General features: G+C 42.0%; 1 protein-coding gene across 2 annotated transcripts; it reads right to left on the reverse strand.

Moving 5' to 3' along the window:
- Window positions 1–259: 259 nt before the first annotated feature.
- Window positions 260–19,092, reverse strand: lnx2b (ligand of numb-protein X 2b). 2 transcript variants are annotated; one of them, XM_069694391.1, is made up of 10 exons: window positions 18,956–19,092; window positions 10,940–11,513; window positions 9,213–9,406; window positions 7,366–7,565; window positions 5,659–6,084; window positions 4,520–4,666; window positions 3,380–3,554; window positions 2,466–2,709; window positions 2,206–2,364; window positions 260–2,114 (listed from the first exon to the last, which is right to left on the reverse strand). In XM_069694391.1, exons 2-10 carry the CDS (start codon window positions 11,341–11,343, stop codon window positions 1,979–1,981), a joined length of 2,085 nt encoding a protein of 694 aa, XP_069550492.1. In that variant the 5' UTR covers window positions 11,344–11,513; window positions 18,956–19,092; the 3' UTR covers window positions 260–1,978. The 2 variants fall into 2 exon arrangements, with proteins under 2 accessions (XP_069550492.1, XP_069550493.1); XM_069694392.1 differs by lacking the exon at window positions 18,956–19,092 and adding an exon at window positions 12,375–12,552.
- Between the last annotated feature and the right edge of the window lie 7,605 nt (window positions 19,093–26,697).

A 26,697-nucleotide genomic window follows, 5' to 3' on the forward strand; every position in this document is an offset into this window, starting at 1 on the left:
CTGCAGTATTCTCAATAATTCCTCTGAACCACCTGCATTTCATTTAATCTAAAACAGTTTCTTCGGTGTACAGACTTTATAAAAATGTAACTTTGGCCATCTTTAATTTTGTGTCATGCCTGCAGAGCAAAGGTTTTACACACACACACACACACACACACACACACACACACACACACACACACACACACACACACACACACACACACACACACACACACACACACACACACACACACACACAAATGTATAAGGGGTTCAAAGCATCTGAGAGCACGTCTTTATTCTTTCTGTCCACTAGAGGTCAGACTGAACCGGCTGCTCAACTGTACAGCTGCAGTTTGTTGGACAAACATGACCACAGTAAATAATTTCCAACCTTCTGCACCTATTCTCTGGTTTATTGTAAATTATTCTATGAGGCATTACTGTACATTTATAATCCCCTCTGACCTATCTGGTCTTCTTGAAGTATGATTGAAGGGCAGCTTGTAACTGCAGTAACATGCAAGTTGCAGTGATCCCTGCCCAGACAATTCAGATTTACAGGATAAAATATTTGAGAGTCACTTTTTGCTCTTCACTGCACTGTTTAAATTCACCCTCAAAACTGCTCCGTCTTCAAACCGCTTTAGGTAACATCTCTACAATGCATTTAGAGGTCAGACAACAGAAGAGCTACATTTTTTGATGTAATTTTATTGAACGTAAAGAAACAGCGGATGGGCTAATACACACATTACCTGCTGTATATTTCACAGCCACTCTAAATTGTTCAATAAGTCTCGCATCCGTTAAGATACAAGCAAGGCCACTGGGAATGTGTTGACACAAAGTTATCTGAACAAGGCTGTTCTCCTTTGAATTCCTATGAACAGAATGTAACAAGAAGAAACAATGAGGGAAAACACATTTTTGGTACAGTGGCAATTTAAGGCAAGTATACATTATGTTTTGTTCTTCACTATCTACAAGGCACCCACTTATTAAAGTCATTCAATATGGGCCATTTTATCATTTAAAAATAAATACAGAGTGCTGATACGTCTATTATTCAGTTAGTGAATCAAAAGCTGCTAAATGCCTCAATTATGGATTAACAACACGTCCGATTAAGACCAAACATTCGTCACAGGGTTTGTTAGTGTCTTTAGACCAGCTCAGATAACAGTATACAATTTATTTCCTGTAAGCAACGGGAATTAAACATTAACTCAATTGGTTTTGTATCAATAAAATCCTTGTAAAATAGTCTAAGCAGGTTTGTTAAATTTAGAAGTGTTTTAGCTGTTTCCTTTTAAGGCTCACAGAGGGCTGGACCTCAAATATTTGATTCTTTAATCCCCTTTAAAGTGAACATTCCTGTCTCCACAAAACCTCACTGTGGCTGTAGCTGTTGATTTTACCTTCAAATATCATTTTGATTAAATTTTTCTTGACTTTTCATGAGGGCTTGTCATTAATCAATTTATACTTTTGAGTGGATTAAATCATTTTAGTGGTCCAACAGGTGCAGGACAGGAGGGTTGTCTTTGGCATCAGTCTGTAGAGTCAGCAGCCACTTTGTCATCAATAATTCCTCATTACAACTGCCTACATATATTCACTATAGTTCATCTTTGTACACCGTTAATGTCAATCACTTGACTCTCTTGAGTCATGACTACCAATTTATACAATATTGAACAAGTAAGCAAAAAATATACATATAGCTTCAAAACAAGATCAAGATGTTCCAAAAATAACAATCCTTCCAGTTTGTCTAGCATATAATTCACTGATTGTCACCATTTTTGCACCCTGATGCCGCAATCTACTGCCCTGTGGGTGCACCACACACTGAAACAAACACGTGCCTGGTGATTATACCTGTTGAACATGGAATGATGTGACAAGTTACACATGGAAATGACAGCGAGTGTCCAACAGGACGTGTGATAACTAAAAGGGTGAGACAAGGAAAAAATAGTGTGCTTTGCTACACTAGGCTCCCCGGCCAGGACACCACCGTCAGCGTGACTTTATTCTTCTGTAGCTTGAGCATGGGGATGAGAGACGAGTTGTTCATTCCCACTGTTGTGGCTCCGTTCACCGCCACAATCTCATCACCGCACCTGTAGAGGGCATCAGATTGTTAACGTGGAGTCTGGCGAGTAACAGCGATGTAAGGATGGATGAGCCGATTATAAGGGAGTCAAAGCTTACTTGAGCCGTCCGTCGAAGTGAGCAGGTGTACCAGGCACGATGGTTTTAATGAAGAAGGGCTGCTGCCCGTGGCTCTCCTCGTAGCCCCCGACGATACTGAAGCCCCAGCTCTCGTTGTTGGTCTTCTGCAGGACAATGTCCCGACACCAGTGCATGTGACTGAGGAGACAAGTTTAGAGTCATCTCTCTCACATAAAAACAAACAGACTGGAGCTGAGAAACCGATATCAGGTAACTGGTGGCGATGAAGGCGGCTCTACCTCGGTAATCCCAGCCAGCGAGTCCACAGCGGTGTCCAGTTGAGGGTGTCGTCTCGTGAGTCGTCCATGGGGTCGAGTTCGTCCTTGTTGGCAGCCTCGGGGTCCTCCTCCGAGTCCTCAGAGAGGGTCTGGATGACACGGAGCACCACCTGGGACTGAGCTGTCTGAGCCTTCAGCACAGAGACGGCCTCATTGTAGGTCAGCTGGGTCAAATCGACACCGTTGATGCTCAGCAGAACGTCTCCTGTGGAAATACAGATGGGGTTATTAGCATGGACAGAGACATATCAGTTAAAAATATCTTTGTGTTCAACATCAGCAACAGATTAACACTTCAGGGGTGAACTGAAGCTTCTGTCAGTTCAACCAGATGGATAAAAACAGGGGAGGCCACAATGTTTAGAGACAGCAGCTCTCTAGGAGAAGACTCTGGCTGTTTTTCAGACTTAAGGATGCATCCTTGGTAGACTTCATTTCAATGATGCTGCGTCATGAAATCCCGCTCACTGCTCCAGTGTCTAGGATCCTCCGAAATTCCGTAAGAGAATTTTCAAGGGTGCATAAGTTGTAGCCTTGCCGTTCTTAGACCACAACGGTGGGACCTTTTTAATGCGGAACGCCTAGAATATCCGTTCTCTATAACCCTGCTGTACGTGGCGATAATGTTCTGCCTGGGTGCAATAGGTCAAGACAATGACGCACATCTGCACACAAACTAAACTGTTTCATTAGGTGTTCTCCGAATGTTAGGGAGGAGTCTTGCTTAGTCTGTGAAGGACCTGACTTGGACATCCTTCAGTCATTTTTTTTAAGCAAACTGCCACTTTCTCAAATTTGGGAATTTAATAGAAATACCATTACAAAGACGAGAAGAAATTCCTTAACGCCACAGATGACCAGATGCTGTGTTGTACCTCTTTTGATGGTGCCATCTCGGTGCAGACAGCCGACAGGCTGCACACTCGTGATGTAAACGGGCAGGCGGCTTCGACAATCCCTCCCTCCGGCAATGGTGATGCCCAGAGAAAGCCGAGGCTCCTTCTTCAGGCTCACGGTCTTCTCCTGACTAGAGAACCCACCTGGAGGATCCTATTTGAAGAATGAGAAATATTAATATCAAGCAACCACAAATTGGTTGCTTGGTGGGTTGCTTGGTTGGTTACTGTCCAAGACAGTTTGGATTTCTAAAATTATACTGGCTTCATTCAGCACGCCGTGTTTCACAAATTATCCTCAAGAATCCGCGTTTTATCTTCTTTAACATAACGTGCATTACCGTCAGTAATGCCAATTAATCTGAGCGTCTCCAGGATCTAATTGATCCCTCTCAGAAAACCACTTGCAGAAACAAATGTGAAACATTTGAGATGGAGCTGAGAGGTAAGGGTAGAGGCAACGTGTGAGGATCAACACTAAGCCCTCGTAGTGGAAAAGATGTGTGGAAAATGACAACTTCAACCAGCCTCCTTGTTGCTCTATGGAGTCTGTAAACCGTCAGAAGGGAAGCTCGGGGGTTCTTCCTTCCCACAGCAGGGAGCCCATCCCCCCCAACAAGACGAAAAGGCACGACTCTGCAGGCGAAAGCTAACTGTTACCAGCTTTGATCCTCTGCCTCCCAAAGAAACAACCAAAAAACAACAAGACAGTGGCCCCGTAGCGGCAGAGTGAGCAGCACCCCAGGCCTTTTGATCAGGACAGAGGGAGGCCCCGGAGAAGGGCTTTCATCTCCGCTCACCAACGCAGGTGTCTGCTCTCAAATCTTCTCACCCTCAACTGGGGGGGGGGGTTGCTGTTCTTTCTACCGACGGTGTATGGTACAGCTGAGTGTGAGACACAGGAGCAACCATTACAGTCACACTGTGTAAACAGACACGTGGAAAGTTTATAAGCCACTGTGACCAACACTGTGGTTAGTGGTGTAAAAGGATAACAGCTGGATAGGGCCCGAATAAATGTGGATAGAAAATATGGTCATTTAAAAAGGAGGCGTGCAGCAGTTAGTTTATTTCATTTGAGTTTGACTGTTTGGCTTGTGAAGAAATGTTCCATGTTACCTTCATGTAGGTGGAGCTGCGCCTGAAGTACTGCGGCTCCGCAGGCCTCCTGCTTGCTCGGGTGTGTTGTCCCTCTCTGCTGCTTCCTCCTTCCTCCTGAGTCTCTGCTGGTCTCATCACCACAAAGTTCACTCGCACCTCACTAGCCTGCACACAAATAACAAGAAAACAATCAATGTGCTGTACTGTGACTGTCAATCCTGTGACCTCTGCCTGCTGTTCTGATGTTCATGCTGTTTTACATGTGACACTCATCGATGTTCCTGCTGACCATTTACCACGATTAGCTGCTTTTGGTTCATATAAATTTCAGGATGGAATTCAATTTGCAGAGACTTAAAACCTGCTTGACAGATACAATCCATCACATTTAACGCATTTTAAAAAAAATTTTTTTACCTTGCTTACAGTTGGGCCAGTGGCAGTATGTTTCCCTCTTTCACATCCTTAAACAAGCTATCTGAGAAGCTGTGACATTTTGTATCATGTATGTTAATGAACCCCACAGGGTTCATTTGGTAAATTAGTTGACCCCTTGACCTTTTTCATTACTGTCACTTTCTTTCAGGCTACAAATACAATTTGCATTTTGACCAGGTCAGATTGCCATTGTATTTCTATTAAGGCCAAGGTATTTTCTATTGTGCTGAATTTGCATTCAATCATTACAAAGTAACCAAACTACATGTAAGACTTCATCATTAGCATCGTGTTTGCTCTTATTAATTTGTGGTATAATAACCATCAACCAAGAAGAACTTTTTTAACTCCATAATTCTCATTATCTTTTTTTTTTTTTTTTTTTTTTTTTTTACAAAAGCTGTTTCCATGTTGTTTATTTTCTTCCTTTTTTCTGCCTTAGTTTTTTAAATGCTTTATGACAACCACCTTCAAAACCTAAAATGCCTGTAATTCTATAAATGTAACAACATGTACGAGTTCAAACTAGCTGATAGTCACTACCACATTATTATAATAACATAATTCTGAGAACAAAAATACATTGGTCAAACCAATAGCAGCTTGGAAATAAGGAAATCAAATTATACACTTAAGAGTGTGCTTTAAAAAAAACATCAGTGCTGATGTTGAGCATGTGTCATTTGTAGTATAATCATGTCTCTGGTGCTTTCATATACCTGTATGATCTGTGCAGCGCTCTCAGGTGTACCGTGCCTCAGGTCGTGTCCATTGATGGCCAACACTTTGTCATTGTTCCTCAGTTTTCCATCTTTGGCTGCCAAACCACCAGACAGCAGGTCCAGGATAAAAACTCCGCTCTCGTCTGATTTGCGGATGAGTTTGATGCCGAGCGGTTCTGTGCGCTGGCTCTTCATTAGCGTCACCTGCAGGACTGTGCCGGGGTTGTGATTGGAAGTAGTGTTGCCATGGGGACTGTGAGAGAGCTGGGAGGCGTTGGGAGTGGTGGAGGGGTGATGATCAGACCGTTGATCCCTTAATTTGAAACCTTTCTCCTGCATTACAGTGAGCCTGAGGAGTGAAGGCTGCCGTAGCACCGCGATGGCCCGGGTGTGAGGAACTGAAGCCAAACTGATGTCATTCACCTGGAAACACGACACCACGGAGAGAAGAAACAACACTCTCAGTGGTAAAGCAGCCAAACACAAACATGGCACAACATACTGTACACATATGTTCACCGCCACTGTGGGAAGTTTTTGTTCAGCACAAAAAGGAGATTAAGTTACTTTTCCTGAAAGATAATTGTGTTAACAAAGTGAGAGCGCAACTTAAAGCTCTGTTTCAATTTGTGATATCTGACTTTCTGATCTTTATCCAACCTCCTCCTGCATTAAAATAATCAGAGCTTTAACAAATATTAACTACAAGCCTCTTCTGTTTTAAATAAGAGTCCGTCAAAGTAATTTTTTGCTCGAGAATCTAATGTACCAGACGGCCCACACAAAAATCAATGTGTCGATTCAGGGGGAAGAGAAAGATTGAGTTTCAAGATTTTAATGATGTTATCTTCCCTCATCTTCACCATATCTCTTTACATTCACAAACTCTCCACACAAAAAAAAAACCTGCAGCTATTGTTTCACATCCTGAGAGTGGCCTCTTGGCTAGCTGTTTTTTGTTTTCGTTTCTAGGTTTGGGATTGGTTGGCTTTAGAGGAAAAGGTATATTTCAAAGGACACACTGAAGCTGAAATAGTCTGTCAGCTCAGTTTACAGCCGCACCACACGCCCGGACAACCGGAGGGTAGAAATCCAAGGAGGAGGATATTACAGGAATAGTGGAGCTCACTACTTATTGAAGTCTCCAGTTAATCACCCTGCCGTCTATTCTTTTGTGTGAAAACCAAAAGTGTTACTGCAAATTAAACTAAACATACTCAATGTATAATTCAGATGATCAAATTATTACCACTGGCATTAAACTCATCACATTTTTTGATAATAGCTCTAATAATAATCTTTCAAAAAGAAACAGAACAGTAAAAAGAACAGATTGAATTTTAGTCCCTGCTTTGTGTTTGAAGAATGACTCTCTCAATGCAAAAAGGTGGTAAATCAGCCAGTGACAGCCACCAGGTAAAGGTTGTTTACACTCACGCGACATGTTTTCGCCTGGTGATATTAACCACACCTTGTTACTATGAAGCTAAAACGTGTTTATCTTGAATAGCCACTTTCCCATTCCCTACTGAAGAGCACAGTGTTTACAATACCATGAGAATGCAGCCACAAGATGTTGGATTAAACTGACACGCTACACCACCAGACTATTTCTGAATCCCCACGCTGAAGGAGATATGAATGCTCAACATTATGGAGGACATAATCCCGCCACTCTTCTCATTTAGTCTGAGCCTCTCTCACCTCTAAGATATGGTCCCCGGGCGCCAGCCTGCCGTCGCGAGCTGCTAACGAGTCCCGGACGATCTCCTGGATGACTATGTTTCCCAGCGGTGTGTCTTTCCCCCCCACAATACGAAGGCCCAGCTCCTCCTCCGGTTCCTCTCTGAACAGCTCCACCACATTGGCCTCGGCCACCAGACTGGACCGCAGGGGCGTGTTGTCTGGAGGAAAGAGGAGCAGAGAACCAAGCAGAATAAACATGGCTGAATTTCCTGTTAATGAAGCAAAAATCTCCCCGTCCTGCCGTCACGTTATACCTGATGAACACGTGATAATATAGTTTAAACATTAATGTGCTGGCCAAAACCATCCCGTATGAATCATTATTCCAAACAGCAATTATACCATTGTACACTCCAGGCTGATGAGCAAATGCCTGGAAATGTGATGACGTCTCCGAAAACAAGTCATTTTTTTAGCACCTGCTAAACTGCTCTTACGTCACATGCATGGTAACTAAACTATAAGATGGACTGTTCCCGATGTAATGAAATAGAAAGTTGCCGGGATTCAAATATACAAGAAAAATGACAAAGGTGCCTATAGAAATCTGCAAAACTTACTTACACTACTAATGATCCAAATATTATTTTAGGTTGGAACAAAACAAATCTTGTTTCATTATTTATACACACAAACAGCAAATATAACCCTAGTATGCAAAACATTTTAATTGCTTTAATCTGTCATTTCCTGTGGCTTGTGTAAATAAAAAGTTAAGTTTTCAAAATAAAAAATAAAAACATGGTCAGTGTGAATATAGACTCCAGAAACTATTTAGAAGAGAAAGCTAAGGCACACGGTAAAATGATCACTCATTTTGTCATTCGTAAAAATCCTGATTCAGCTTGATTGTATCGCACTTACTGTTACGCACCTACTCTCACTTTCTATTTTCACCTCCAACTAAAAGGGTTCAGATAATCAGGATAAACAGATATGACCTTCTCATCTAACTCTCAGCAAAACAGCAAAAAACTTTCTTCAAAAAAAGTTGGGGCATACACCTTTACCAGGAGAGTCATGCATGAAATTACACAGCGCTGCGTCAACCAGTGACCTGTTCTTGGACCATAGGTGACGTGTGTTTTTCCAGCGCACAGTGAAGCAGAGACAATTCTCGCACACTGCACCACGCAGACTATCTGAACTGTGGAAGCGACCCGTGCGTACACACAGACCGTTCAAGTAATTACATGCTGCGGTACCGATCTATTTAGTACAATGAGCATTACAAAGGCTGACAGCACAGCTGGTGTGACCTGGATGAGTCAACATGCTGATATTGTTATGCAGAAATAATGATCTAAATATATATCTTTAGGTCTACTGTGATTCCTTTTTGAGACTTTAAGAGCATACAAACACAATTTGATCAAAACAGAGATCACCATGGATCAAGTACAAAGTTCTTTGTGGGAACTGATCACCAGTTGCCTGGCAACTGTGTTTTAGTGGACTTTGGTCCACGGTACAAGCTTGCAGGCTGCTTTAAGGGCTTTTCCCATGATGAGACTGTCTGGTTAAAACATCTGTGAGCTGGTGCGTGTTGCTATGGCTCGGCTGATGATTCACCTGTGACAGACAGAATCAAACCCCCGAGGCTACGAGCAGCAATTCTTGTGTGTCTTGACAATTACCTCAGCAGGGAAACTATTTCTCTTAAACCTGGAAGCCCCTATAAACATTATTCATTTTCATTGCCACACACGAACCTCGTATTGCTAAAAACTTCAAAGTGTCATGTTTAGACATGAAACCCACTTGTGGGACTCGGTCACTGTTATGATGATAAAATGACTTCATACCATCCTCACTCTCTTCATAGGCAGGATTAATTAGACCGGGCTCAGGCAGATCCCGGGTGGGATTTCGAGACAATGTTGCAGACTGTTTAGCATCTCCAGACGACTCCCCTTCGCCCTTACGTCCCTTTAATTCATTCCACGAGGGCCTCTTCCTCCTCTCTGCTTCCTCTCTGAGTCTTTTAAAAACAGGGCATCTGAGGAAAGACAAGGGACACAGAGGAAATAATGACTGACCAGTGATTTTCCTCTGAGAAACACATGTGAATATGAGTCTTTTTTTTTTAACAAAATAGAAAGATTTTCTTAAATGTTTCATGTTCCAGGAATAGATTGACAAGAACGGAGAGATCAAAAATGGATATTAACCGTGTTTTGAGAAGGCAAAGAGATAAGAAGAGAAGCACTATGCAGATGAGTAGATCATTTCACTGCATTGCAGTGTGTCTGTTGAGACAGTTTGAGTCTGATTAAGTTAGTCAGTGTGATGGGACTGCTGCTTGTCCCTCATACCCGAACTTTGCCTCCTCGTTGTTTGCACAGAGAAGCTACAGCGGGACGACCTGCCTCCCACAACTGACTGCGTCACGGCGGCCCGGGGGGGGGGGGGGGGGGTAAGCACCACACTGGACAAAACAACACGACTGACCTGCAACCCGCTTAGAGCTCAATAATTACAAGGCTGTGTGTTCATAGAGGAACTGTGCTAGTGGCACAGCTTCAAAGGTGGGGAAACATTCCTCGAAAGGACACAAAGAAGAAAAACTTTAAATATATTTTTTTTAATTCATGCAAAGTAGTCAGAATTCTTTTGTCATGACTTAACAAACATCATTTGATGTTTACCTTCAAATGCAGATATGTTTGACGTTTTGGGAAATTCAATGATTTGGTTTGTTTTAACGAGAGTCTTTAATGTAAATATGAAGCTATAAGCAGCAGCCAGGTAGCTTAGTTTAGCACATAGACTGGAAATGGGGAAGTAGCAGGACTGACTCAGTCCAGAGATTTATTGGACGAGTTCAATACCAGAGAGAATCAGTGTGACCAGGAGTGAACTGCTATTAGTTTTATACGGGAGGGAACCTGTGACATGCAATGAATAATTATTTACTTTCTATTTCATGAGAAAGTTTGAATGGGAGTCTACGGAGCCAGATTATTTTTGAAGCCAACCTCTAGTGGCCATCGGTGGTGTTGTAGTTTATGGCACTTCCACATTATAAAATAGTCAATGGTCACAGCAGATTCTTGCATATGTCTCACAATAAAATCCTTGTTAAGAAATGTTTTCTGTCTACTGAAACACTAGAGAGCTTTAAATTTGAAACAAATACAGGAAGTATTGAGTTTGTATTGACAGTCCAAGGCAGTAGCTTTAACAGGGCACACAGGCTCAAATCAAGATGATTGAGAACAGTTTATTTTCTCACTTGAAAAAACAAGCAGCAGAGCGTCGTTCTCGTTCACTCCTGCAGCACTAGTATGACAAAACTACACCAGCTATAGCGATTACCGGAATTGACAGAGGGTTCAAAACATTTTAAAACTAGAAGAACTATTGCACATGATTGTATTATATATTTACTATTTACAGTAAAGACAAGGAAAAGATATTTGTGCTTTTCCATCTAAAACAACACACCACTCGTAGTTTCCGATGTTAGAACTGTGAGGTGAAGGTCGAACAACATCCACTGAAACTGCTGTCATGAACTGTCGGGTCTTACCTGTTGTGCAGGTGTGGCTGCAGTTCACAGCGCTGCATCTGCTGCTGGCACTCTGTGTAGTGGGGACACGTCACAGTCAGCTTGTCCAGCAGGTTCCTGACCAGCAGGCTGGAGGGACGGCACTGATGTAGCTGCAGCCGCTGGCGATCCACGGGGCAGAAGTCCTGCTCTTTCAAGAAGTTGCTCAGACAGTGGAAGCAGTAAGTGTGACCACACGGTGTATCCATAGGTTTGAGTAGGGGTTGCAGACAGATGTGGCACACCAGTTCATCATCCACCTCGTCCTGGTACTCGTACAGGTGGCTGTCGTGGCCCTCGTGCTGCTGGCCGCACTCCTTACAGACGCGTGCCCACGACAGACCTGCGGAGCTGCTGCCGACAACTTTGGTTTCTGTTGTAGCCATTGTCTGAGGAGGCTCAGTCCAAACTGGAAAAGATCAGCGTCCCCTCTTATCTCCTCACAAACTCTGTCAGGTATATTTCTCAAAGTTTAGGTCTGCATCTCCAAAGCTGATTCAGCTCAAATGATGTTGCAGAGTCAACGATGTTATCTGCGGGTCTTCATCTGGATTTTCTGTTGAGATTGAGAAGCACAGTAAGGTCTACGGCAGAAGTCGGACTATTCCCACTCATACTGGCCAGCTCCACAGGAAATGAGAATTCCACAAAGCAGCAGCAATATGGCAGCAAGCTACAGCTGCTTCCTCTCAGCGAGTTTCCTGAGGGACAAAAGGAATTCTCATCTCAGCCAAAAGTCACCGTGCTTCTCACTGAAGGCTCTAAAAACTCTGTGAAATGAGGCAGAAGAAAACGGACTAAGTCAAACCGCTGCTAATGGGAGGGAACAAAGGCATGGCACTACACGAGAGTACAAATTCTGAATGAACTGGGCAGAAATGCAATCCCCTTCACTAATGACCTCTCGCTCCCAATTGGCAGTGGTCTCCACCCCTTTGTGCAGCTCCTAATCTCCTTCTAATTCCTTCTCATAAGGAGAGAACTGATTAGGAACGCATTCTTTTGAGAAACTTTTGCACACCTACTCCACATATGAACAAATGCAGCATAAGTTTCACCAAATACACTCATAAAAATCGACCTTATAAAATTAATTGTATCAACTAAAATCGGTGTGGAGGGATAAAAAAAAAAAAAAAAAAAAAAAAGGATTAAAGGACTTCCAAATGGACCATAGCAACTTTTGAATGGAAAAAAATGCAAACAGTGAAAAAAAAATTAAATCATAGTTAGGAACAAAAAGTGTCACTGAGTTACAGTAAAGGTGTACCATCATTTCAGAAAACTTCATGTCAGAAAACAAATGCACAAAACACCACCACACATACCAGCTTCCTACCTCTGTCCTGAACATACAAAGCTACAAATTAGCCACAAATGAAAAAGTGAAAATGAGCCACCAGAGTAAAGTCACTACCTTCAGCGTCCTCTTCTTTGTGACCCCGGTCCACATTTCAGGCGCAAAAAGGCTGCTTTATCTCCGGTGTTATTGGAGCGACTCACCCGAGATGATATTTCTGTTGTCAAGCGCCCGGTAGCCACTGCACGAAAACACGAGACTCTAGCAGTTGCCTGAAGCCTGAACGAAACCAGAGCCCCACCTCCCTAGCAGCAGACCATCAGAATAATGACTGTGTATGTGTGTTGCTGTGTGTGTGCACATATTTGTGTGCATCAGTGTGGATGTGTATGAGCTCCGACTGCACCGGTGTGAGGAATGCAGAGGAGGAATTGGTATAACTCGGCAGCATAAGAGGAAAGAAGGAATGTTCCTTCTGGATCTGTCATCAGTTCCAGTGTGTGTGTGTGTGTGTGTGTGTGTGTGTGTGTGTGTGTGTGTGTGTGTGTGTGTGTGTGTGTGTGTGTGTGTGTGTGTGTGTGTGTGTGTGTGTGTGTGTGTGTGTGTGTGTGTGTGTGTGTGTTTGTGTGTGTTTGTGGGTTGGGGGATCAGAATGCTGACATTGCACTACTACAGGTAAAGTACTCTCAGTAGCTCAATGACTGATTGCAAACAGAAAAGGCTGGTTACAAATATGTTTGCACACGTCTTCCCATGTATGCACACAGGCCTTCTCACTGTCTTTGTCTTTACTTTGTACAGGCGATACCTATTCCTGTAATGGATAGGGGTCACAGATCCTGTGGCGCTGAGAGAGAAGCACAGTAGAAACCAGGCTGCGCTCCATTTATTTTGAGACTGCTTGACCTGGTGCAAGAACCCCCCCCCCCCCCCCCCCCCCCCCCCCCCCCCCCCCCCCCCCCCCCCCCCCCCCCCCCCCCCCCCCCCCCCCCCCCCCCCCCCCCCCCCCCCCCCCCCCCCCCCCCCCCCCCCCCCCCCCCCCCCCCCCCCCCCCCCCCCCCCCCCCCCCCCCCCCCCCCCCCCCCCCCCCCCCCCCCCCCCCCCCCCCCCCCCCCCCCCCCCCCCCCCCCCCCCCCCCCCCCCCCCCCCCCCCCCCCCCCCCCCCCGTGAAGTAAGAGATAACCAACACACTACACTTACATTAAATACACTATAGTTTCCCTTCTTTCAATTCCTCTTCTATCCTTGTATATCTGGTGTATTATTTGATTTGTGGTCAGGTGGCATGCAAAAGACGGTCACAGAGAGCTCCCGAAAGGTTTCACTGCAGGTGTAACACGTCTTAATCGAAGCGGCTTCACAGGAGGACATTCAGCAGCAATGGTGAGGATTGATACCCTCCTGCTTACTGTGTCTGAAGCTATCCAATCATATATATATATAGATATTTATCAATATTTCCAAACTAACACAGCAGTGTTTCACAAGGTTTCTCAGTAAAGGTGCTCATCTTTCATGGGATCCTCCATGTGAAGTGAAGATTCTTTGAAATGGTAGTGAGGAATCAACTAATTCATTTTCTATTGACAGCTAATTGCAAATTTCTCTGTTTTATATGATTGTAAACTGAGGTTTTGACTGCTGGTCAGAGCAAAGAGGCCATCTGATGACATCACGTTAAGGTAAAGTGTACCTTTACATTAATTTACATTATTTTTAGACATTGCACCTTGAATATTGTCTAAATCTTAAAAAATAATCAATCATTTTTTATCATGTTTTTCAGGCCAAAATGCAAACATTTGTAAATCCAGATTGCGAGGATTAACGCAAGCTTTTAAATGTTTTATATGATTGAAAACTGAATATTTGGGGGTTTTGGCAAGTTTGTCACACAAACCAAGCAATTTGAAAATGTCGATTTGGACATTTGAATTTCTGTGGGCACTATTTTCTTACATTTATTAGGCCAATCAATTAACTGATTAATATAGAAAAGTAATTTGACAGTGAAAAGAAATTGTTGCAGCTCTAAACTGAATGTTTTCTTTGTTTTAAATGGCTGGACAGAGAAAAAAACAATCTGATGAAATTTGTCATTCTTTTCTAACCCAATGATTTACTAATTAATCAAAAAAACAATAATGGAAATAATCATAATCAACTACTCAACCCCCAAATAACAATTAACCCTTTAGTTTCTTTTACTTTAACCATTGGATGAAGCCTAATCCTAATCCTAATCCTACAGTACAGCAAAAAAAGGTTATAAAGCTCCCACTTATACAAGATCTTGAAGAAAACTTGCAACAGCTGGGGTAAAATATGCTGTGCCGGTTTAGAGTCAACCAAAGCGTACCATGCAGACTACAAACAGCCTCAACAAGGCAGCGCCTTAGCCATATCAAACGCCTTGTAATCATGTGCGAGCATAGGTTTCCGAGGAAAACCTGTGTGGCCCTGCAGTGTCCTCCGCTCTACCGCAGGATTACCCAAGGTGGCATTTCTTCAAAGCGTAGCAGAATCACTTGCTTCGATGGTTGATATGAGTCACATGTGCTGCCACACCCTCAGTGAACACAGGTGAGGCCTTGTTGGATAATCGTTGCCCCCGTCCATGAGACAGGAGGTGTGTCATGTCTGCTTCTATAACACCAATGTCTGGTATTACTAATAGAAATTACACAAAATGAAATGGAAAATTAATCAAATCATAACCCAGAGGTGAACAACTCTTAATCATCAGGGTTTGAGTGACACATAATCGAATGGAAAGCTTGAACATGAGTGAAAGAATTAAAGACCATCTTTCCTTAAAGCTTGAATATGTATGGAAACTTTTGATTCATGCATTATTTTACTGTCTGCTTCGCTTTTCCTCGGTACAGACAACAGATTGTTCCAGTGGTCAAGGTAACATTAGATAAGTAGATGTTGCACCCTGTGAAAAGATGTGGAGCCGCAATGTCTTATCATGCAGAGCTGAAGTTTGACAGATTAACACGACATGTGTGTGTCTGTTATTTGTTTATAATTACAAAATCCATGTAACTTCTGTCTTCGAGAGACACTTTGAGCTCTATTTTAACTATCTAAGCGTACAGCCTAAAACCTCATGGTGCACGGCATTTAAGGTGTGCACAAATCCACTTTCACTAGTTTAACAGTGTAAGTAAGACACCTGGTTCAAAGGGGTGGTCTTGAGTCTATTATTAATCATAGATGTGTTTTGGGTGTAACATAAAATAAACCAATCAGAGTGTAATTTCCCATTCCCTTTAAGGACCATATTATTATGTGGCTTTTAAATGGCGGATTTGTCAAGTAGCTTCTGTCCTGAGGACAGAGGATCTGCTAGTGTGCAGATTAAGTAGACTGATAAACACATGATAGTCTTTAATCTTTTGCCTGCTTGTGCGCTGCTGCATGGCCCCGTGTGTGTAAACAGCGGAGTATTTGTGTGTTGTGCACCCCAAGCTGCAACCTCGAATGGCCACTTGAAGCTGGCTCCTAAAGCGAGTCAGTCCCCGCAGGCCCCGTGTTAAAATACCAAACTTCACAGCAGAATCACCAACGTTTACAGCCTGGTACAAAACACGGTTTTGGTCTCTTAAAATAGCAGTAAAATACTGCATCACTGACTTAAGACCAGATTTTTGTCCGTAAATCGCTGACTGATGATAGCAATGCACCAACATTGCGTCTCATTTAAAGACCAACACAGCCAAAGGTGCTCAGATGACTCCGTTTACATTTTGCATTTTCTATTAAAAAAAAGCAGACGGGAAAATGACAACTACAATGGTCTGAAACTGGCAAATATACTTGTGTTGTGTTGGGGGCCGCCTTGTGTTGGGTTTAAGACGGAGCCCTTTGAACTATTGGGGTCACTTTGTCTCTCCTGTTTGTATGTATGATACAAATTTACTTTGACAGTGTGTCACACTGTTTATTATGACAGTCAGTGGTGTTGTTAAAGGTCTTTTACGGCTGCATTAGTTACACATTACTTATCAGCAGTTCTAATTTAATTTCCTTCACAACCAAAATGAAATGCCATCTATTTTGAGCACTGTCTGAATATTATGTAACTGCTATAGCAACAACATGCAAAGTCCCCTGCTTGAAATATAACCACCAATATTTGCATTGAATACCCATCTGTAGGAAATAATCAACTCCAGCAACACAAACCATGTGAGGAACCCTTGGTGCCACTAGCTTCTCCACGGCTCAAACATTCACGCAACCAAACCTGCTTCATTCTCGGCCTCACAGCAGACTCACACGTGGTGCGGTGCCAGTGTCTCCACCGCAAATCACACATGAAGGTTAAGCTGATATTCACAGGGCATGTGAGCCTCGCACTGTACAGCAGCCCGTACCAAACAAACACCACCCACCGCTTTAACTTAGGATGTCGCCATTGTGTTCAGCATAAATGGCAGATGAGAGTTGAGAACAAAAAGCCCTTCAGGCACAAATGACCGTAGGTGAAGAAATTATGGAAATAACTCAGCTGACCCAGAAAAAGATCTGGATTTGCTTGTCAACATGTCAACTTTAAATACTCTCACTTTTTTGTTTGGACACTTGCAACATCTACTGCAGAAGTGGCAAAAATATCAGAAGAGTATGGTCAAATAGACGTATTGTTATTTGACTAAAATAGAACATCAATTAAATAGCATCTATTTTGAGCACTGTCTATAAAGGTTTCTATTTTCTGTCTACTTTCACAGAAAACTACTGAAGTCCAAAAGTAGCTCCATTGAAGACAAGTGTTTGAGGTAACTTCACTGATCAATAAAATCACACTAAATGAGAACAAAGTTAGCATTTGGTCCACTTTTGCATCCGTGCTGACATAAGTAAATGGTCTGCACTTATATATCACCTTTCTATGTCAGCAGTCTACAAAACACTGTACAGTTTTTGACACCCATTCACCCATTTACACACATACTCACTCACACAACAGTGGTTTAAATGGAGCAGTGCCACCATTTAAGGTGCCAGCAGGAGCAACATGGGGTTCGGACACTTCGGCATGTGCACAGAATGAACCAGGGATTGAACCACCAACCGTAAGATTAGTGGCCAAACATCTGAGCTAGTATCAAGTCCTTCAATTTAGTAAAAGTACTGCGTATGCAGAAGTACATTTACTCATGTACTTTGGTACAATTTTTAAGTACTTGTACTTACTTGAGTATTTCCATTGATGCTACTTCCATCCTCCCACTCCACTTCAGAAGGAAATATTGAACTTTGTACTCCACTGCATTTGACAGCTTTAGTTACTTTTAAGGTAAAGATTTAACACAATTCATTACATGACAAGTTTTTAAAATACAACACATTGTTAAATATTAAACTTAAGTGGTGATATTAAGTGGTTCACCAGCATGTTTGTCTTCTGATGTCTTTGAAAAAAACGATGTGTAGTCGGGGTCACATCTCGGATGTCTCCGAGTTGTTAGCAGCTCCACCAAACAGTTTTTGTTTTCCCTTGAAACTTCTCACATGGTTTCATTTCAATAAATGTTCAACTAATGCAAAATCTCACCAAAAAAAAAAAAAAAAAAAAATCTAGATTTGAGAAAAAGGTCCACTTCTTTCCAATCCCAGTAATCATCTCACGACCTCTAATATTTATCTGTTGTACCCATCGGGGGAGAAAATCCCCAAAGGCCCCACAATACAATACTAAAGTCACAATATATTATTGCGATTTTGGTTATGCTGGGTATTCCAAGAACATATATTGTATTGTAATTTATTATCTTTCTTCTTCTGCATGTCCCCAAAGAAAAACGTTGTCAATAGCTTTTTAACTAATAATACAGTGTTCAGTATGTTCATTTCACTTTTGCCACTGTTATTGCAGAAAAATGAGATTATCAAGCAGACTGACCCTCACTGTCATGAAAATCTGTCACAAATGTTGATAGATAGATAGATAGATAGATAGATAGATAGATAGATAGATAGATAGATAGATAGATAGATAGATAGATAGATAGATAGATAGATAGATAGATAGATAGATAGATACTTTATTAATCCCTCAGAGGGACATTTTTACATTTGCATGCTCCTGACAAGTTATTTACATTAAAATTGTAATACTTAGTGTCCATGTATTGATACAATACGGCCAAAAAAAAAACTAAAGTGTAATGAAGTATATCTACCCAGCTGTAAATGTACTATTACTTCAGTAAAGGATCTGTATACTTCTACCACCACTGCCTCATGGATGTGTGTGTTGTCACTGCCACCATAAATAACTCCCATGTCCCCCTGTGACAAGCCGTGGTGCTGTTGGTGTGGTCCTAATCACCACACCGCTGTGACACATCCAGATGACAGAGGAGGCAATAAAAGTCCACAGGTATGAGGGGGGAAGGGGGGGGAGAGAGATCCTGCTCGATACCCCCGGTTAAAGTGGGAGCAGGACGACGTGGCTTCACCTTCAGCTCACTGTAACCGCCGGGGACGCGCTAACAGCTACACACACCTTGAGCCCGGAAACTCACTTCTGTGTCAGCGGGTGAATATGTGCTCTAACACGAACACATTTTACCGCTGACCTCGGGCTTGTTTCGCCCCCCAAACTCCGCAGCACCTTAAAATGACGTTTGATTGCAGAAGCGAACAGCATTAGCTCGGGTCGATTACGAAACTCGTCTTACCTGTGTGAAGGTTGTTTTCCGGAAGCGGCTAACGTGTCGCGAGCTAAAACAAAGAGATCCCTGTAAAGTCGGTTTTAAAACACCCCGGAGAGTGTTCGTGGCCAGCGTCTATCCCGCCGTGGTTTTCATCCAGGATCTTTTTTTTTTTTCTTTTTTTTTTTTTAGTTTTACCGCAGAGCTATCGGTTGAGTTATCGCAGCCCGATGTCCCAGGTGGAGTTCAACCTGCAGGCGAAGACTGGGCGACTTTCCCAGTTTCGAGCAAACATACTTGGAAACCAAGAGTCTCGGCAGGAAGTCCATGCAGGTATACACAGAGCCGAACACGCTGTCCCCCCTTTCACTGATCTGTAACGGAGCTGCTGCAGCCTATAACTGCATAACTACCAGCAAACATCATGTTGACAAAACAGTCATTTAAAACCATAAATCCACAAAAAAATCCTGTCGTATATTTGAACAAAAACTCAACATATAAGTCTTAGTTTTTGTGATCTAGCAAAATAGGCTATATATATATTTCCCTTTTTATATAATATATAAAGGGAAATATTTCCTCCCCTTGACAAATTATTATTCATTTATGCAAAACAAAACATTCTATAACCTTGTTCACATGTGCACTAGTATCCTGGTTTTGTTTTGCATCTTATTTTAGTTTTAGAAACCTGGATATATAGCCTACCTGGACTTCTCCAATAGAAACCAGAAGCCTGTGAGGACCTTATTCAGGTTTGTGGACATTTTCTGCCGGTAGAGAACATAAAGGCTAAGATGGAGAAAAATTAAGACAACGGTTCACAGTTGATCAGAAACATGGATCATGTTTACAGAAAATCCAGGTTTCTAATGCTGTATGTAAACATAATATCCTGTATATGAAAAAGTGGGGTACTATTGCATGTAATTGCAGTCACTGTATCCTCACTGTGTGTAGTTGGTGTAATGGGGCTAAGAAAGTAAGCTACATAAGTAGGCTACTTAATTTACTTGAGTATTTCATTTTCAAACCACTTCACACTCTCACTGGACGACATCTTATTGGAAAATATTGTACATTTTACGCCACTATATTTATTTCACAGCCCTAAACTTGACAAGACATGTTCAGTGCTTCTAAAATTTGATGCTCTGTTATAAATTAAACTTCACAGCAGTTTATACAATCACATATGCAGCTGACAGAAAATTGATTAGCATTTTAAATGGTTATTTTTCATGCAAAATGTCCCAAATTTCATATTTCCAGCTTCTCAAATGTGAATATTTCTCGCTTTTTAAAAATTATTTAAATTATACATCAAAAAACTGTATTATTCCCCTGGTGGTTGATTCAATCATCAGAGACATGAAATGTGTCTGTTTAGGATCTGGATGTACCTAGCTTAACTAAATGTCCGAAGTTCGAAAGTATAGTCTGTTTTAAAATCAGATTTACCAACTTTTCAACATCAAAACACAACCAGTGACTTGCTAAGTAGTACTCTCCAAAAGATTGCTTTTTATAAATAGGAAGGCTGCATCTACAGTGACTAGAACTTTTGTAATCACTTTGTATTTAATTTTGTAATTTACATGTCATATATATGTGTGCATGCATATACGCATACATTTTTTTTTAATAAAAACTGGGCACAAACTTAAAAATTAAAAACAACATCATCTGTTCATTGATTACACACTATATTAAGGCTGGATTTTTTTTTTCCACATTAGTGATTCTGATATTATAACTCTGGGTATGTTGTATTTCCTTTGTTTCTCTCAATGTGTAACTGAAAAACTCTGCAGTGTCACCGTGATCAAATTAAATGTTTTAAATAGTTACATTTTTAGTGCTTAAACCCTTATTTTCATCACCAATCAATCAATTATTTATTTTAACAACTAACTAACAAGTCTAGAAATGTGAGAAAATAGCCATCACAGTTTTTCAGAGTCAAAGGTAACATAATAAAAATGGCCTTACTTACATTCTAAAACATAAAGACATTTACAGCGAGTTTACACTGCAGCAAATGTTTATATTTGGGAAACTGGAACCATTAAATGCAGTCATTTTCCTTGATGAATTACTGACTAATAGATTATTAGAACTTTAGTATTTCACTTTATGCCCAAAGGAACACATAAAGTCAACATCTGCAGATAGAAAACTACTATAGTTTTGGGACTGTACCAGTTAAAAGGGCTGTGACACATGAACGGTGTAAAGCACCATACCCCCTGCAGTATGGAAGGGAAGTGTCTGTGCCATAAAACCTTTCTGTGAAAGCCTGTTTCCCCCACAATTTATTGCTGTGGTAGGAAACTTCAATTCCAAAGTGACATTTGCTGATACAAGCTCAGAGAATGAGACACTCCACGCTGGCAATACAGACATCAATTGGCCTTTAGTTCATGAGACAGCCAGGGGAGTGAGGCTTCTCGTCTTTCTAATGTTATATATAACATATAACAGAAATCTGGGGTTAAGTGGGAAGTGTCCTGAGTTCTATGATAAAGGGTGTTTAAAGCACATTATTGCCTTGCGTACAGCCTAAATTAAAAGGTAGTAGACATATTTGTGAGCTCTAAATAAATGTCAATAAATGTGCAAAATAAATAAAGACTTCCCAAACATAATACATACAACATACAACACACCTGATTTGGACAAGGAAAAATGTCTGTTTCTGACTTAACCATTTTTTTTTTTTTTTTTTTACAAACCATAGATCCAGAACTGAAACTTTAAAATACTTCAGACATATCACATAAAGTACCTATAATTCACAGTGACACCTTTGGCTGTCTGAGTAATATACATATTAAGACAACAATAACAAGCTGACAACATGATGGTTTGTGATAAATGTGAAACAGGGAACAAATAGTTTGAGGGCTGATTGCAGAGATGAGAAAGAGTGACCCCGTGTGCTGAGATGAGGTGTCACAACTTGGTTTCTTTAAGAAATTATAGGATGCATATGAATGTAGGTATCTTAAGAGTTTAATGATGGCTTTCATGTTGATTGACAACACATGGCAACAAATCTATTTATTGTACCATAAGGAGAAATTCTAATGACAACATGCCGATTTGAGCTGTGGTTGCACAAATCATGTCTTTCTTTGGTAAATTGTTTTCACAGCATTGAATTTGGCGATGGGAAACTTGGAAGTGGGTTGAAAAGACAAGACAAACAATGGCCCAACAATGCAATACATCCTGCAGCTCTGTCTCGCTCTCTAGCTTTCTCTCACACGGAACACACGCGCGCTCACACACACACACAGACTAGGCCCACAGCCACTGTGTTTGAGCTGCACTACCTACAAACAAGAAACAGGCTGTTTGTCTTTCCTGGGATCAGTAAACATCCTCAACACAAACAAGTTCCTCTGGAGTGAGAGAGGAGAAACTCACACCGTCAGGGCAGCTGCACTCTCACTCCGGCGCAGCCTTTGATGTCCTTCAGAGAGAGCTGATAATGAAGGCTCCTTACATCTTAATTCTTTTAATTGGAGTGTGGATGTAACAGGTTACTGATACCTCGCTGTCATTGTTTTGGCTTGATGTGGACGAAGGACATTTTTAAAGAAAATCATAATTGTTATTCTTCAGGTTGTGAGGCAACAGTTGGTGCAATTTGTCTAAAAAAAGACAAAGACACCTACCTCATCAGCTTGCTCTCAGTGAAAGTAAAATACAGATTTTAGTCACTTTGTTGCAGTGTCATCTGATTATCTGAGCATTATAGGACAAGGCTGGCAAAATTTTGTATTTATACTCTCAAAAAAATCCCATGAAAGGACCAAAACCAGCAGTATGTTAGTCCATCTCTCAACACTTATATCTCTCTGCAGCACTCGGCCCCAAGAACATTTGTTTCTACTGAAGATGTGTGTCTTTTAAAACAGGTCACAAATTTACTCTTTACTTTTCTTTTAACACCAGTTAAACACTTCCCTAACATAGCCCGACACAACAGTTTTCGCAAACATGACTTCAACTAGAGTAAAGAAGTGTGTTTGATTGGGACTATTTTTATTTGCAGATTAATATACACAAGTATATTGAATCCGCTCAAATTAACTACAGTGTCAATATTTATTGTGATGAAGGAACACGTGATGGTGTGGCTCATTTGTGTGTTTTAGTGGCTTTTGATCACCAATGCACAGTCAAATATTTTATATTAGCATGGCAGTGGTTGTTAGATTTAGTCTTTTTATAGAATTTGTTGACATTTAAAAAAACACGTATATACACATGTATAAACCTCATTTAGTCATGCTTTGCAAAAGAGAGAGAGGCTTACTGCATGTGCATCTGCTCTTTTGTTTTTAACTGTTGCTAAGGGACACTTTAACTCTGCAGCAGCTTGCTAAACCCCCCCCCCCTCTGGCCACTCCAGGCAAAAAGAATCTCACCCTGGGCGAGGCAGCGAGGCATTTGGTTCAGGCCGCAGCTTGTACTGCAGCCCCAGGTCCTGTCTGGCCTCCACATGACAGCTTTTAATCAGTGACTTATGAGACAAAACACACCAGACTATTCTGCGACATTCAAACTTCTCTGCAGGGGTCTCAGAGTCATTTACGAAGTTTGAATTTATTTCCTGATTATGGCTTCGATTGGTAAAGATCTACTGTGTCATGAAACACATGTGTCTTTCTTTATTATATTTTTAGCCAGAAATTGTCTGGTCACTTACATTTATTTATGCTTTTTCATTTAAGAAAATCATAATCAAGATTTATTTGAAATACTACAAAAGCATGAACAAGCTTGTATGTTTGTGTGTGTGAGTCAGAAGTTTTCCCTGTGTAAATATGCTTTAGCAGAGGGTGATCTTCAAGGGGTTGCTTGTTTGTACCTGCTGTGTCATTCTGCTCGTCCACTCAGCATGACACCCTGTAGCGCAGGATCAGCCCCTCTGAGATCAAAAGACTCCTGGGATTCTTATCAGATAATATTCCTGTCCGCCTTGCCTCCCCTTTGAGTCCAGTCTCCTCACTCTCTTGACCTGGATCGTGCACACTGTTCGTTACGGCCCCTTGGCCTTTCCTCTTCTTATCACTGTGATGGGCAGGCCGTGATAAGGCAGGTCCGGCCTCAAGACGGAGGGAGGGAGCTGTCCACTCTTTTAAACAGTTACATAACTTCAAGGCAGTAAAGAGGTTATCTCTGCCCTGTGTATGTGCTTTCCACACTCGGAAAAGGCACGAGTGACACATTTCTCACCATGCAGCTCATATCGATCATTAATGAGTTCTGACCGACGTGTGTACGAGAACCACGTCACTTATTTTTAATGTTGTGGCTATTATTGTGATTTCAGGGTCACATGAATTGAATTTAAGATTCCACCTGATCTAGTTATATTCCACATTTCAACACTGACATGTGACATCAGCAACATCTGTCGAAGTGTTTCATACATTTATGAGTATGCCAGCCAGGCAGACAGGCAAGACTGGTGTCCAAAGTCATGACCCTGCCCTGACCTGAATGAAGGAAATGGTCACGCTGCTCGGGACAAAGCAGGGCAAAGGAGAGTCTGAGGGGCTGGCTGGTCAACCTTAAACAATGGGTCCGTGCTCTAAGACCACGGGCCACACAAAGGCCAGAGAAACCCCCTCCTTTTCACTTGCACATTGCAATAGAGCTGGCATTTCACACTGCTCTGTGAACAGCCATTCAATCAAACTACTGTTTAACGTGACCCCTGGCCTAGACAGAAATCAAGATGAGTCTGGTGGGATGTATTTTAGGTAACTGACCTTACCAACCTTACTTCAAACCAGGAGCTAGTCACTCAACAAACCTCTCCATATTCAGTTCATATTAGAATCATTTCGATCTCAAAATACGAGACTTGTCCTATTTTGTCATTACTGCTCCACATTCCTGGGAATATTCCTTAAAAGCATGTAATCAATAGACCACCCAATAAATAATGTGTCTCGTGATGGTTGCAAGGAGCAATAGCACCCTGGGGAACAAGAGACACGACCAGACCCTTCGTCTGGGTCAACTACCCTCGAGCCAGGGCTGAGAGGCAACCACATAACCCTCTCTCTTCTCAATGGACTGCTCCTCCTCTCTACCTGTACACGGCTCGGATCAAGGTGTGGTGCTGCATATCAAACAGACTGAGGCCTTTGATGTGGATGGAAACACAAACACTGATTTGAGCAGAGTCGTAACAGCTTATTTGTTCCCTTTAGTCATTCATTGAGCTGCTTGTTGAATGTGTATGTCTTCAAAGGACTGCTGCATGCACCGGTGGTACAGTAGCCGAGGAGGCCCTGAGAGATGCCTGGCCTGGAGAGGTTGCGGGAAGGCCATCTGGCTTCCTGTTCCTTAGATTTGATATTGATTTATTGACTGTACATGGGAAGATAAGGGGACAACAGCTGCCAGAAGTTCTTCTCTGCATCCTCACAGACAATGGGCCTCCTGCTCATCTGCATCCTGACTAAATAGGTAATGCATCAGTCATTGTTAGGACTTTAAAAGGGAGATAGAATCATACACCAAAAAAAACGATTGTATTACTAGTTTAAACGTGCTTTAAAACTCCACTAAAAATTTATAATTTTAATCCCATATTACCATCATAATTTTTGCATTAGTGCATTTACAACTTTGACACAAATTAAGCCCTTAGTCCTACATATTTATTGTTGATTCTACAGTTTATGGATTGTGTTTAAGCTCGTTTACTGTTCCGCAGAGCTGAGATAACAGTGGTTTCAGCACCTGTTGTAATAAGACTGTTCCCAGTAATGAGGTGCAACGCTGCATTTATTATTCTTAACAAACCCTGACAACCTTTCACAGTTTACACCATCACAGAAACCATTATTCAAAATTAGGCTGCTATGAATAACAAGTCTCCCATTCCTGTTAAGTGAGCCGGGAGCAGTTTGGCCTGAGCCTTGTTGCATAGGTGTTAACATGGTGCCACAGTGAATTGTACTTAAAGCCTGATTTTCCTCACTGAAGCACCCCTGCAGTTAACAAAAAAAAAAAAGACACTCAGACTGACAGACTCTAGTATCAGTTACCCAAGCCTGTTCCTCTTTCCCACCCCCAACCTTTCTTCCCTTTCCCCTCCCCTGCCAACACAAGCCTGTGATGTGACTGTCTGAGATAATGAGGTGAGAATTTTATTGCAGCAGTCTGTGAGCCTGGCACCAGTCTGTGAGGACAGACAGCCACTCTGGTCTCTGTGCAGGCTCTCTGGTATTGGGCGCCCTCTGTTGACTGGTGCAGGCTCATACTGCATGCACGGTCTGCTCTCCCAGGTCCTGCAACAATGCACTTCAAAGTGGGAGATCAAGGGTTGACTTGTGCATGACACCCAAAGAATGACAATGCCTCAGCCAGCCTACACCTACTGCAAGGTGCCAGTCTCCAAGACACAAAGGCATGCAGGCAGCTCCCGCACTCCTTTCCTTCATGAAGGATGTGCTCATTCAGGAGAGGGAACATGCATACAGGAAGAAGGCAGTGCTCTATCTGTATTCTATACAAATACTGGTGGGCAGAGGCAATGTTAGGGGCAGAGGAAGGACAGCAGAGGAGACAGACTGGCAACAAATTCTTGGTGGTGTTGTGTTTGATTGCTGAGGCATTAATTGATAAGATACCGTGTGAGTCAACGTCACTCCACCTATCTTTAAAGATATCTTTTTATCTTGTGTATTAGAGGACACACATATGACAGTGAGATCAAAGAAATTTCAGTTTTC

Source organism: Brachyistius frenatus, unplaced genomic scaffold, assembly GCF_029030835.1.
Source record: "Brachyistius frenatus isolate BFR_SWC_R1_liver_20210118 unplaced genomic scaffold, ASM2903083v1 Contig_17, whole genome shotgun sequence".
In the NCBI taxonomy this organism is placed as follows: Eukaryota; Metazoa; Chordata; class Actinopteri; family Embiotocidae; genus Brachyistius; species Brachyistius frenatus.

Excerpts from the sequence above, each read along its gene's own strand:
- lnx2b (XM_069694391.1), bottom strand. The coding sequence starts at position 11,343 with ATGGCTACAACAGAAACCAAAGTTGTCGGCAGCAGCTCCGCAGGTCTG. Across the intron at positions 2,710-3,379 it reads AGATGGCACCATCAAAAGAG|GAGACGTTCTGCTGAGCATC; the intron begins GTACAACACAGC and ends GTATTTCCACAG. Across the intron at positions 2,115-2,205 it reads CACTTCGACGGACGGCTCAA|GTGCGGTGATGAGATTGTGG; the intron begins GTAAGCTTTGAC and ends TGCCCTCTACAG.